The sequence below is a fragment of the Myotis davidii genome, unplaced genomic scaffold (genome assembly GCF_000327345.1).
Source record: "Myotis davidii unplaced genomic scaffold, ASM32734v1 scaffold79, whole genome shotgun sequence".
NCBI classification, from domain to species: Eukaryota; Metazoa; Chordata; class Mammalia; order Chiroptera; family Vespertilionidae; genus Myotis; species Myotis davidii.
The window spans coordinates 37,775-49,346 of record NW_006294339.1 but is presented as its reverse complement, the minus strand read 5'-3'; the positions used below and the strand labels follow the sequence as shown (position 1 = coordinate 49,346).

Below are 11,572 nucleotides of genomic sequence, written 5' to 3'. Positions count from 1 at the left end.
GGCCAGCCTGGGTGAGGGGCTGATGGCTGTTTTCAGGCTGCCTGCACCCCCTTCAGGGTGGGGGTCCCCACTGGGATGCCTGGCTACCCTGGATGAGGGGATGATGGCTGTTTGCAGGCTGCCCGCACCCCCTTCAGGGTGGGGGTTCCCACTGGGTGCCTGGCCAGTCTGGATGAGGTGCTGAAGGCTGTTTTCAGGCAGGCCAAGCCTGCAACTGAAGCTCCCAGTCTCTCCATTTTTTCTTTTTCTTTTTTTATTCTGGGATTTATTTACCTTTTGTCATTGAAGCTTTGTTGCGGCTCCAGCTCCGAGGTTGGCTGGCTGGATGCATGTATCTGGGGTTTGTTTAGCGTCTATAGTTGCAACATTGTTGCATCCAGAGCTCAGAGCTGGGCCGTGGCAGGCGCAGAACCTAGGCTTCCTCCATCACTGGAGCAAGCAAGCCTCCTGTTCGCTTCAGTTGCGTGGCTGCCGGCCGCCATCTTGGTTGGCAGTTAATTTGCATATCCTGCTGATTAGCCAATGGGAAGCGTAGCGAAGGTATGGTTAATTACCATGTTTGTCTATTATTAGATAGGATAGCCCATCATGTTAGCAACTGGAAATCAAATGTGCAACCTTTCTGTATACGGAACTACACTCCAACTAACTGAGCCACTTGGGCAGGGCCAGATTTGGAATTTTTTAAAAAATGGTATATTTTATTTAAGTCTTTGGTTTGATATTTAATTGGTTTTATTGTTTTATTTCTCTGAGATGAGTCAGTGGATGTTGGAACATGGAGGGAAGTTGGATAATAAACTGCCTATCAGTTGCAATGCAGAACTGTGGTGAAGTCTTGCTGTTATATTCTAGCATACCAGTTCCACTGCAATGACAAACATTAGGTTCTTTCTTTATAAAATACCAGTTTCTCTAAACAGACTAGATGGCATTGGTATTATAGTGTCACTCTTAAAATTTATTATAACAAAATCACTAAAGTAATCCTCTCTATATAATAAAGAGCCAGGGTAGCAACAACTGAAGGCTCGACCAGACCGGGTGCCCCGACCCAGCACTGACTCTCTAGGGGGCTGTGGATCTGGCCTGGAGAGAGGCCTGCAGAGAGAGAGGCAGGGTAGCCTCTGTGGCAGCCATTGATCAGAACTTGCCTCTCTTTCTCTCCCAGCCTGGCCAACAGCCACACCTCCATTTTTCTCCAGGCCTCCACTGGGGCTGCTGATCAGCCCCGCCTTTCTGATCAGGCCCCATTAATAGGCCCAGAGATGCTGACTGGCGTAGAAACTGACCAATCAGAACGAAATCTTGGTCAACTGTGAGGAGCCAATGGCTGCCTAGGAGACAGAGCTTTTGACACTGACTGGCATAGAAACTGACCAATCAGAACCAAGTTGGCTGGCAGAGGAGGACAGTTGGGGGCGAGATCAAGCATGCAGGGGAGGGCAGTTGGGAGCGAGATCAGGCCGGCTGGGGAGGGCAGTTGGGGGCTCGATCAGGCTGGCAGGGAGGGCAGTTAGGGGCGATCAGGCAGGCAGGTAGAGAGGTGAGGGGTGACCAGGAAGGCAGGCAGAGGCAGTTAGGGGTGAACAGGCAGGCAGGCAGGCAGAGAGGTTAGGGGCAATCAGGCAGGCAGACAGAGGGGTTAGGGGCAATTAGGCAGGTTAGTGGTTAGGAGCCAGCATCCCAGATTGTGAAAGGGGTGTCCAACCGGTGGTTGGATATCACCTGAGGAGTCCCCGATTGGAGTGGGTTCAGGCTGGGCTGAGGGAATCCCCTGCTTCCGTGCATGAATTTTGTGCACTGGGCCTCTAGTATAATAGACTAATATGCAAATTAGCTGGGACACCGTATTGTCATGACCAAAAAGCAGGGACCTAAGACTGCATGGTACCTGGCCGGGGCGAGGTACCTCAGACCGTGCCCCCTGCCCCATGGGGCTTGATGGTGGACTTCAGGCCATTCCCCCCACACGGGAGGGCTTGATGGGAGACCTCAGGCTGCACCCCCACCTGGCGGGGCTTGACAGGGGACCTGAGACTGTGTCCCCTACCTGGCACCAGGCTGAGGGACCTGATGCTGCACCCCCTGCCCAGAGGGGCATGACGGGTGGGGCTGGCCAGGTCTGGGTCTCACCCAATGGGGTGGAGCCAGCCGGGTCTGGGTCTCCTGTGTTTTCGAAGCGCGTGCATGTGGTGGGCAAGGACTTGACTCTAGGTCCCTCGGCGTGCCTCAGACTCTGACAGGAAGGAGATTTTCATATACATTTTACTAATTTTCTTTCATCTCTGACACTTCTATTAAAGAGAAAGGGCAAATAGCAATATTAAAATATTTCCTCTTATTAATTCCCTTTAATGTGCACGAATTTCGTGCACTGGGCCACTAGTATGATTATAACTTATTTCTCCAGACAAAAAAAATCACACTATAATGAGAATTTTGGATTGCAGCCCCAGCTGGGCTAAGGATTTTTTTGGTTTTGTTTATAAAATGGGAAGCATTGTTTTTAGTTGTGTGGTTGTAAAAACTTAGTAAACAGGAGTGGTACATGAAATGCGAAAGCAGAAATTACAAATAAATATAATTCAAATGACTTATTTATGCTAATAAATACCAATAGTAATCCTTTTTATTCAACTCTTACTTGATTTGTATAACAGCCCTGCAAGGATGCAGGTCGATTATGATACTTCTATTTTATAGATGAGGAAATTGAAGTGTTTAAACAAAGAGTTTTGTAGATTGTTAAAAATCAACAGTAAATTCTGACTCTGAAGTGTCCATCTGACTCTCCATCTTCTATAGCTTTCAAATTCTTGACAGAAATATGCAAATCTTTATTCCAAAGATTCCTACTTTTCTGGAGGCTCAACTTTAGAATGTGATTTTTTTAAGTCTTATAATTTATATACTATTTGAAAGGCATTTACATTATTTTAATTATTTTAAGAATATTCATGAAATTTCAGTATGTTAATTAACTTTTAGTTATAGTATATTATTAATCATTTAGTAAAATGTAAATATAAATAACAAGCTTTTAAACTACTGACAAATCTGCCCTGACCAGTTTGGCTCAATGGATAAAGCGTCAGCCTGTGGACTCAAGGGTCCCAGGTTCTATTCTGGTCAAGGGCATGTACCTTGGTTGCGGGCACATCCCCAGTAGGGAATGTGCAGGAGGCAGCTGGTTGATGTTTCTCTCTCATTGATGTTTCTAACTCTCTATCCCTCTCCGTTCCTCACTGTAAAAAAAAAAAAAAATCAATAAAATATATATTTTTAAAAAAATAAAATAAACTACTGACAAATCATTTTATTCTCAAGTTTTGGTGAGAACTACTGATATAGAGAACTGTATCTTAAACCATGTACTATAAAAAAATTTTTAACTCGATTTTACTGCCACTAGGGGGTGCCTGGTAATTGAATCTTATTTTGAATTTACAACATCTTTCTGGAAAACAAAAAAGCCAAGAGCCACAAAATTATGATATGAATGCCCTATAATGGAATTATACTTAGAATTATTTTAAAGTAAATTATGTTTGCAGAAACAATTTCAAGTTTTCTGAGAATTGAAGAGAGCAAATTCTTAAATCATAATCTTTATAACATCTGAAAAGCATTAAAAATACTTTTAATAAATCAGATTTCACAAATTAATTGAAAGGTGAAGCAATACCCCTATGGAACAGCTTTAAATTGTACTATAAATCATAGTAAAATTAGAAAGGGAAAAAACTGTTAATTATGCATGTTTCATATTATTTTAGGAAAGATTCAGTCCATCAAAGACTTATTGATTACCTACTAGATAAAAACAAGTTCTGTCCTCAAGGGGCTTATAACCTATTCATTAAAGGCATTAGGCTTTTTCTTAATTCATCTCATTACAGAAATTTTCCTTAAACATCACTCATTTTTTTATTATGATCTGTCTGCCACTCAGGTTGATTTATCAGTAAGATCCTTTTTCTTCATCTGCTCTAAAGGTTGGTGTTCTTGAAAGTTCTGTCTGTAGTAATCCCTGTTACTGTACCTTCTCCCTGACATCTAGTGTCAACGCTTCAATTTCCAAACGTGTAAGGTCACTCACAAATCTCTATTTATAAATGCACTAGAGGTCTGATGCACGAAATTCGTGCAAGAGTAGGCCTTCCTTCCCCTGGCTGCTGGCACTGGCTTCCCTCTGGCACCCAGGTCCCGGGCTTCCCTCGCAGCCCCAGCTTCATCTGGAAGGTTGTCTGGACTAATTAGCATATTACCCTCTTTATTATTATAGATATGTCCTAGTTGTCAATGGAACTTTTCACTGTTGTGTGTCCCATATGTAATTTAAAGTATGTCTACAACTTACACACCCCTGAGAAGTCTGTACTACTACCTTGTGTTTTTTTCTCAAATATATAAGGTGCAAAAACTGCTTTGTGTGTTCCAAATTGGAAGATGATTATTTTTAAAACCATTGAGTTTGGCATGTAAGTAATTAATGACTCTATTGAGGTCATTTTTGGCACAAAGAGAGGATGAGAATAAGATTGTAGTAAATTTTAAGGGATAAGTGAGAAATGAGGAATTGGAGTTACTCTCATTTTTAGAAAGCTTTACTATGAGGGTTAAGAATGATTAGAAGTATGAGGAGAAAGAGACAGCAAGTAGGAAAAAATTTAAAAAGTAAAACTGAAAAAGGCCTGGTGGCCAAAAAGGGTATGGAAAATGTCAACTTGAACTGCTATAACAAAATACCATAGACTGGACAGCTTAAAATACAGACATGTATTTCTCGCAATTCTTGAGTATGGAAAGTCCTGCAAGGTTTGATTTCTGGTGAGAGCTCCCTTCCTGGCTCTCTTTCTCACATGGCAGAGAGAGGGCTCTGGCCTCTCTTTTTATCATAAAGACAGAGGTCCCACCCCTCTGTCCTCATTTCACCTTTATTTCCTACTAAAAACTGTCTCAAAATACACTTGGGATTTCAGTGTAAAACTTCTGTTCAGTATGCAGTTCAGTTCATAGCAGGGAGATAGAGTCCAGGATTAAGTGTTGAAGTTATCTAGCAGATTTAGAGACAGTAGGAAAGGTAGAAGAATAGAAGATTGGAGCAAATGGAGAACATTTCTGGGTTCTGTATTTTGAGCTGTTAATAGTAATAGTTGTTGACAAAATGCAAATTATAGACAATTTGGAAATAGAAGATAGTAATAGTTATAAGAATAAGGGTGCTAAGGAAGTGTGAAGTTATAAGTATATGGTAAGTGGCAGTGATATAACAATTACCATTTATGAAGAGAGGCTTTTTGCCAAGCCCTTTATTTATTACTTAACATGATGATTTAATAACATAAATCCTCATGATAAGTAATAAATAGATATTATAGATATTACTATAGGCCCAGTGCACAAAAATTTGTGCACTTGGGGGGGTCCCTCAGCCCGGCCTATGCCCTCTTACAGTCTGGGACCCCTCAGAGGATGTCCACCTGCTGGCTTAGGCCTGCTCCCTGGGAGATCAGGCCCAAGCTGGCAGACAGAACTCCCTCTGGCAGCCCTCGGGGGATGTCCACTTACCAGCAGGGAGCAGACCTAAGCTGCAGGCGGACGTCCTTAGTGCTGCTGAGGAGGCGGGAGAGGCTCCCACCACCACCGCCGTGCTGGCAGCCAACAGCCTGGCTTGTGGCTGAGCAGAGCTCCCCCTATGGGAGCGCACTGACCACCAGGGGACAGCTCCTGCATTGAGCTTCTGCCCCCTGGTGGTCAGTGTGTGTCATAATGACCAGTCATTCCCAGTCGTTCTGCTGTTAGGGTCAATTTGCATATTACCCTTTTATGATATGGGATAGAGGCCTGGTGCACGGGTGGGGGCCGGCTCGTTTTCCCTGAAGGGTGTCCCGGATCAGGGTGGGGGTCCTGCTGGGGTGCCTGGCCAGTCTGGGGGAGGGGCTGAGGGCCATTTTCAGTCTGGCCACGCCCCTCCAGCGATGGAAGCTCCCAGCCTCTTCTTTTTTTTATTCTGGGGTTTATTTACCTTCTATAATTGAAACTTCATTGCTTTTAATGGAGCTCAGAGCCGGCTCCTCCTTGCTCCAGCTCCATGGCCACGGCTGGCTGAAAGCAGGTATCTGGGGTTTATTTACCTTCTATAATTGAAACTATGTTGCTTTGAGTGGAGCTCAGAGCCACCGTGGCGGCTTGGCTTCCTCCATCATTGGTGCAACCAAGCCTCCTGCTCGCCCAGCTCCGTGGCTGCCAGCCGCCATCTTTGTTGGGTTACTTTGCATATAGTCGCTCTGATTGGCTGGTGGGTGTAGCTTAAGGCATAGCGAAGGTACGCTCAATTTGCATGTTTGTCTTTTATTAGTGTAGATTACCCACATTTTGCAGATAGGGAAACTTACTAAGGGGCAGTGGTGAGTTGATAAAGAAAGTCGTTATTGAGAGTTCATTTAGGTTCATGTTTGAAGAAGGCTACAGATACTTTAATCTGTACAGTATGTTCACAAATAACCATCTTTTTATTCAATGTTGTGTTATTATAAAGTTTTTGAGTTGCTATAGAAACCTAACTCATGTTTATACCAATTGGCCTAGGGCAAATGTCATTTTATTTAAATTTACAGGACAACTTTAAGTGAGGACTTATTGTATTAGGAAAACATAAACCTAGGTATAAATGTTTTGGCCTGTAAGTACTATAGCCTATAAAGGACTTACATAATCTTGTCCCTGACTTTCTCTCTTATTTCATTTTTTATCACTCTTCCTCTAACTCATAGCTTGCCAGCCACACTGGCCTCCTTGCTCTTCTTTAAACATTCTAAGCTTACTTCCACATCAGGGAATTTGCACTTTGTGCTTTCCCTGCCTAGAATGCTCTTCCATCAATTATCAACTTGGCTCATTCCTTTACTCTGTTTAGGCCTCTACTCAAATGTCACATCCTCAGAGAGGCTTTTCTTGATCCCCCTGTCTAATCAGTCCATCTGTCATATCCTCTCTCTTTATTTTGCTTTATCACTACAATGCATTATATTAGTAATATATTCATTTTCATATTTGTTCTTTGTCTTCCTCATTACAGTGTAAAGCTACAAGAAACCAGGGATTGTTTTTTGTCTACTGTTGTATCCTTAGCAACTAAAAGAGTACCCAAAACATAATAGGTACTTAAAAATATTTGTACAATGAGTACTGTAAAGTGACACACATTCCTGAGGATTTTGCCTGTTACAACAGACCAAAGCTAAAGAGTAAAGTTCTAATGGTGGGATTTCAGGCATCATACAGAACAGAGATTAGGTATTTGGGGACCAGAAGATCCTATAAGTATCCCATAAATGTAGTGAGCTAGACAATCTTCACTCCTTGAAATGAGCTTACCTTTTACTTTTGTCCATTGTTCCTTATGGTTTTTCTCATCATAATATGGATAATGGAAGGAGCTGTGGCTTTGTAGTCACACACTGTTCAGTCCTACACTGGTTTTGTGGTCTCAGGCAACACCTTTCCTTTGAGTTTTAGTTTCCCTCGTATTATTTTGTGTATGGCTCTTTCAAACCAGATCCTGAGTGTGAAGAGCAAGAGTATTCTTATTGACCATCTCCCTCAGCTCATGAAAAGGTCATCTATGAAAGAGGCCCTTAATAAACAAACATTTGTTGTAATGAATATGAAACATTTCATGACTAAATAAGGAATGTGATTTTTGGTCCATGCATTTGTATTCCTTCATTGGCTGTTTAGCTAATTTTCAAACTCATTATAAAATGTTATCCAGATAAATGGAGAGTCCATTTATCATGTTATTCACACAGGATGCCAGTTATTCACTCATTTACCAGATACAGATTGAGTACCACTATACAATATGTTAAGTCCTTGTTCTAGGTGCTGGGGACAAAATGACAAGGTGCCAGTTTTCATGGAGTTTAAAATATAATATGTGTAGAGGTGGGAGGATAGGCAACAAATTATAAACAAGAAAAAAAAATCAGATGATAATAAGTGCTTTTCAGAAAACCAAAATAGAGTGGCAGTTGGGTGACTACTCTAGGTTGTCAGGTCTGGAAAGGCCTTTCTGGATATGTACTGTTCAAGCTGAGACATGAATGACTGAGGAGACATTCAAATGAAGAGTATTTAGGCAAGGGAAATAGCTAGTGCCAAAGCCCTCCAGTCATGTATAAATATTCTAGTTGGAGAAGGTTTAATATTTTGAAATTTAATATTGCTAATGACCAACTTGCTAGAAAAGGACTGAGTGGAGTCTTTTAAAAGACAGTCTTTTCAACTTCACTTTGGTTGCATTCTCCTAAGTGATGAAAATGTCCAGCTCTACTTTAATTATATACATTTTCTTAATTTTTATAGCAAGGTGGTAGAAAATAAAGTTTGCCTTGTGTGTAGTCATCCCTTTTACAAGTAGTAATTGAGTCTTGTTGTTGAACTTTGACTTTTTTTTATACTGGGAGGATGATTCCAGTTAATATTTTAATGGCTTTTATAGGGGTGATGTTGAGCTCTGGTCAGCCAGTCAGTCAGAGGCTATGTGTGGCCTCTGAGTTGCAAAATTGCTCTTAACTATGGCTTTCAACTAGTTGCTATTTGTGATAGGAGGAGTAAATTCAGGGTGCTAATTGGTACTCCGGTAATAGTTGAGTAAACCACTGGTGTTAAAATATACGCCTCTTTTTATGTCCTTGAAAACCATTGGTAGAAACCAGGTGACAGTAGCCTTGGGTAGGACATTGTATTTTCCTGTGGGTGCTGTGGAAGGAACTGCCACAGAATCATTGTATGGGCAGATCACCTCTCTGCTCTGGATCTCAGATGCTACTAGAAAGTAAACATGCTTTTCCAAATTCTTAGGCATCCATGGTGCCACTGATTCTTTTGTTTCATCTACAGTTCTTATTAGTGGTTTATACACAAAAAATTAGTATCCAGATTAGAAAACAAAACAGCTTTAAAATCAGACTAGCATCCAAAGGAACATATGGCTTAGACTTGAGTCCTAAGTAGGGTCCTTTACTTTTCACTCCAGATTTAAATCTTAGGACATGGAAAGAATTATGACTGGATCTTTAGAGCCTGATGGACTGATGCAATAGACCTGCCACTAAACCTAGGAAAGACAGCTTAGAGAGTTCATGGCATAAAGAGTGAAAGAGGAAGCTGCTTGTCTCATCCTTGTTTTTTGTGAAACCTAACTTAGTATAATGTGACCTTGTAGATAACTGTAATACTTTTCTCTTTCTGGAGAATCAACTCTAGAATGGGGAAAACGTACTGCAAGTGTTTTCTTAAAAAACTTCCTCAGTGGGGAGAAGCAGCATGGGCAGAAATAGTATTCTCCCTATGAGCAGAGGCAGAGTTTGAAGGAAAGCAAACAAAACATTCTTTTCATGATCCTTGAGGTCCCTTCTAACTCTCTATAGTTGATATGTACTTCACAACATTTATTAAGCATGGCATAATAAGGGAAATACTGAAGTATTCCTCCTCTATCCAGGCTTTTTGTAACCATCCATCTGCTTTGGTACTAAGTATCCATGTGTACTCCTAGTTTTGGTACTAGCTAAGAAGTGCCACTCTCTGGATGGTATGTGTATTGATACTCATATAAACTTATGTACCTTTTTCCCCCTCATTTTCATCTCTCCCACTCTATTCTGAGGGCATTCTAAATGCTCATCTGCCTCTATGACCCCAATGAAGAAAGATAGCTGAGAAGTATCATGGAACTGTTGTGGGATTCAGTTAAGAGAACAGAGAATGCTTTCTAATAGCTTTCATCCTACTTCTGTTTCCCCAACACCTCATAATCTTTGCATAAACATTAATCCTTGTGATATTTTCCCCCTTTTGTCTGTATCCTGCTATTTCAGTGTTTGGTCTACTCCCTTAATGCAAGAAGAGTCATGTTCACGACACCTCTGAGTTAGAATGAGAGGAAAGCTGTAGGATATCTTCTTTGGAAGGAGATAAAGCAATCATTTACTGTAGTCTCATTTTATGAGTGGGAGAACTGAGGTGTAGTTCCTAATAGTCTATTAGGCCTTAGTTTCTTCATCCGGAATGGTCAGGATGATAATTTCTACCTCAGAGGGCTTTTGGAGAGGAGCAGTATGGTTAAATAAAATAGCACATGTGAGGATTGGACCTGGCATAGTACAGGTACTCAGAGGTTTCTCTTTCCCAGATCACAAAGCTAGTTAATAGATGAGCCAGGACTTGACTCTCATATGGTTCTTAGCTCCAAACAACTCATCATAGTGCATTTTGAACATTGCTCTAAACGTCAAAGTCAATAATGGTCCTCAACATAATGTCTCATTTCAGCCTATTTCATGTGTAAATTAAACTGTGAGCAGTACCAAGTGGGCTTATAGTAGATGCTCAATAAATACTTTAAATGAATGGATGAAGTATTGCAGTTTCTTCAGGAAGAGATGAACAACTTCCAGTGGGAGACTTCTTTGGCTAAGTATTTTTATTTTTGAACTAGAAAAAAGCAATTGGTTTTAATCTCCAAATAACTTCCTGATATGTCACTTGAAATGGCTGTTCTCTGAGTGTGTCTTCTTCATGGTGGCTTTTTATTGATTAGCTAGAGGCCCGGTGCATGAATTAGTGCACCAGTGGGGTCTCTTGGCCTGGCCTGAGGGCCAAAACTGGCTCTCTGACATCCCCCAAGGGGTTCCAGATTGTGAGAGGGCGCAGGCCAGGTAGAGGGACCCCACCGGTGCACGATTGGGGCCAGGGAGGGACTTGGGAGGTTGGCCAGCCAGGGAGGGACCACAGGAGGGCTCCAGGGCATGTCCGTCCCATCTTGCTCAGTCCTGATCAGCCGGACCCCAGCAGCAAGCTAACCTACCAGTTGGAGCATCTGCCCCCTGGTGGTCAGTGCACGTCATAGTGAGTGGTTGAGCATCCTTAGCATATCATTAGCATATTACGCTTTGATTGGTTGAACGGACGACCAGACACTTAGCATATTAGGCTTTTATTATATAGGATATTTGTGAGATTATAGCAGTGTGTCAGAGAAACTTTAGCCTTTAAATGACAGTGGTTTTTTTTTTTAAAAAAAGCTAAGTATATGCAAATAAATGTTCTAAATGGATCAATTAATTTTCCCCCCAAATGCTCTACAAAACAACTTTCTCCCCCCACAAAGGATATTTATCTATGAAAATGCTTTACCAGTGTTATAATCACTACAATATTTGATAAAAATTAGATATGTTATTCTTAAAGTAACTCAAGAATAAATTAATTTATTTATAAATTTATGTTATATTTTATTGATTTGTCTATTACATATTTCTCAAGAATAAATTAATATAACCAATGTTCCAAGTGCATTCTTGCTTGCATACTGTTCAACTTAAATTTAATTCTAGTGAGTGTTACTTGATTTTATAAAAGTGAAATTTAAGAATATTGGGTTGGTTCAGTGGCTACTGAAAAGTGGCTCATTTTACTTTGCCTAAAGTTATGCATTCTGGGTGAAAGATGAAACTTGTCCCCAATTAAAGCATTACTGGAGATCACAACACATCTAATT

At 41.2% G+C, this 11,572-nt stretch overlaps 1 protein-coding gene across 2 annotated transcripts in view; it reads left to right on the top strand.

The window, feature by feature from the left end:
* Window positions 1–11,572, top strand: part of LOC102757542 (FAS-associated factor 1) — a 156,004-nt gene that overhangs the window by 122,190 nt on the left and 22,242 nt on the right. The window contains exon 7 of one of the 2 annotated variants that reach the window (XM_015566927.1): window positions 7,085–7,178. The exons of the other annotated variant lie outside the window; for it this stretch is intronic. Coding sequence (XP_015422413.1) covers window positions 7,085–7,163 — 79 coding nt within the window. The 3' untranslated portion in view covers window positions 7,164–7,178. Of the gene's footprint in view, window positions 1–7,084; window positions 7,179–11,572 lie in introns of those variants that run through there. 2 annotated transcript variants of the gene reach the window in all.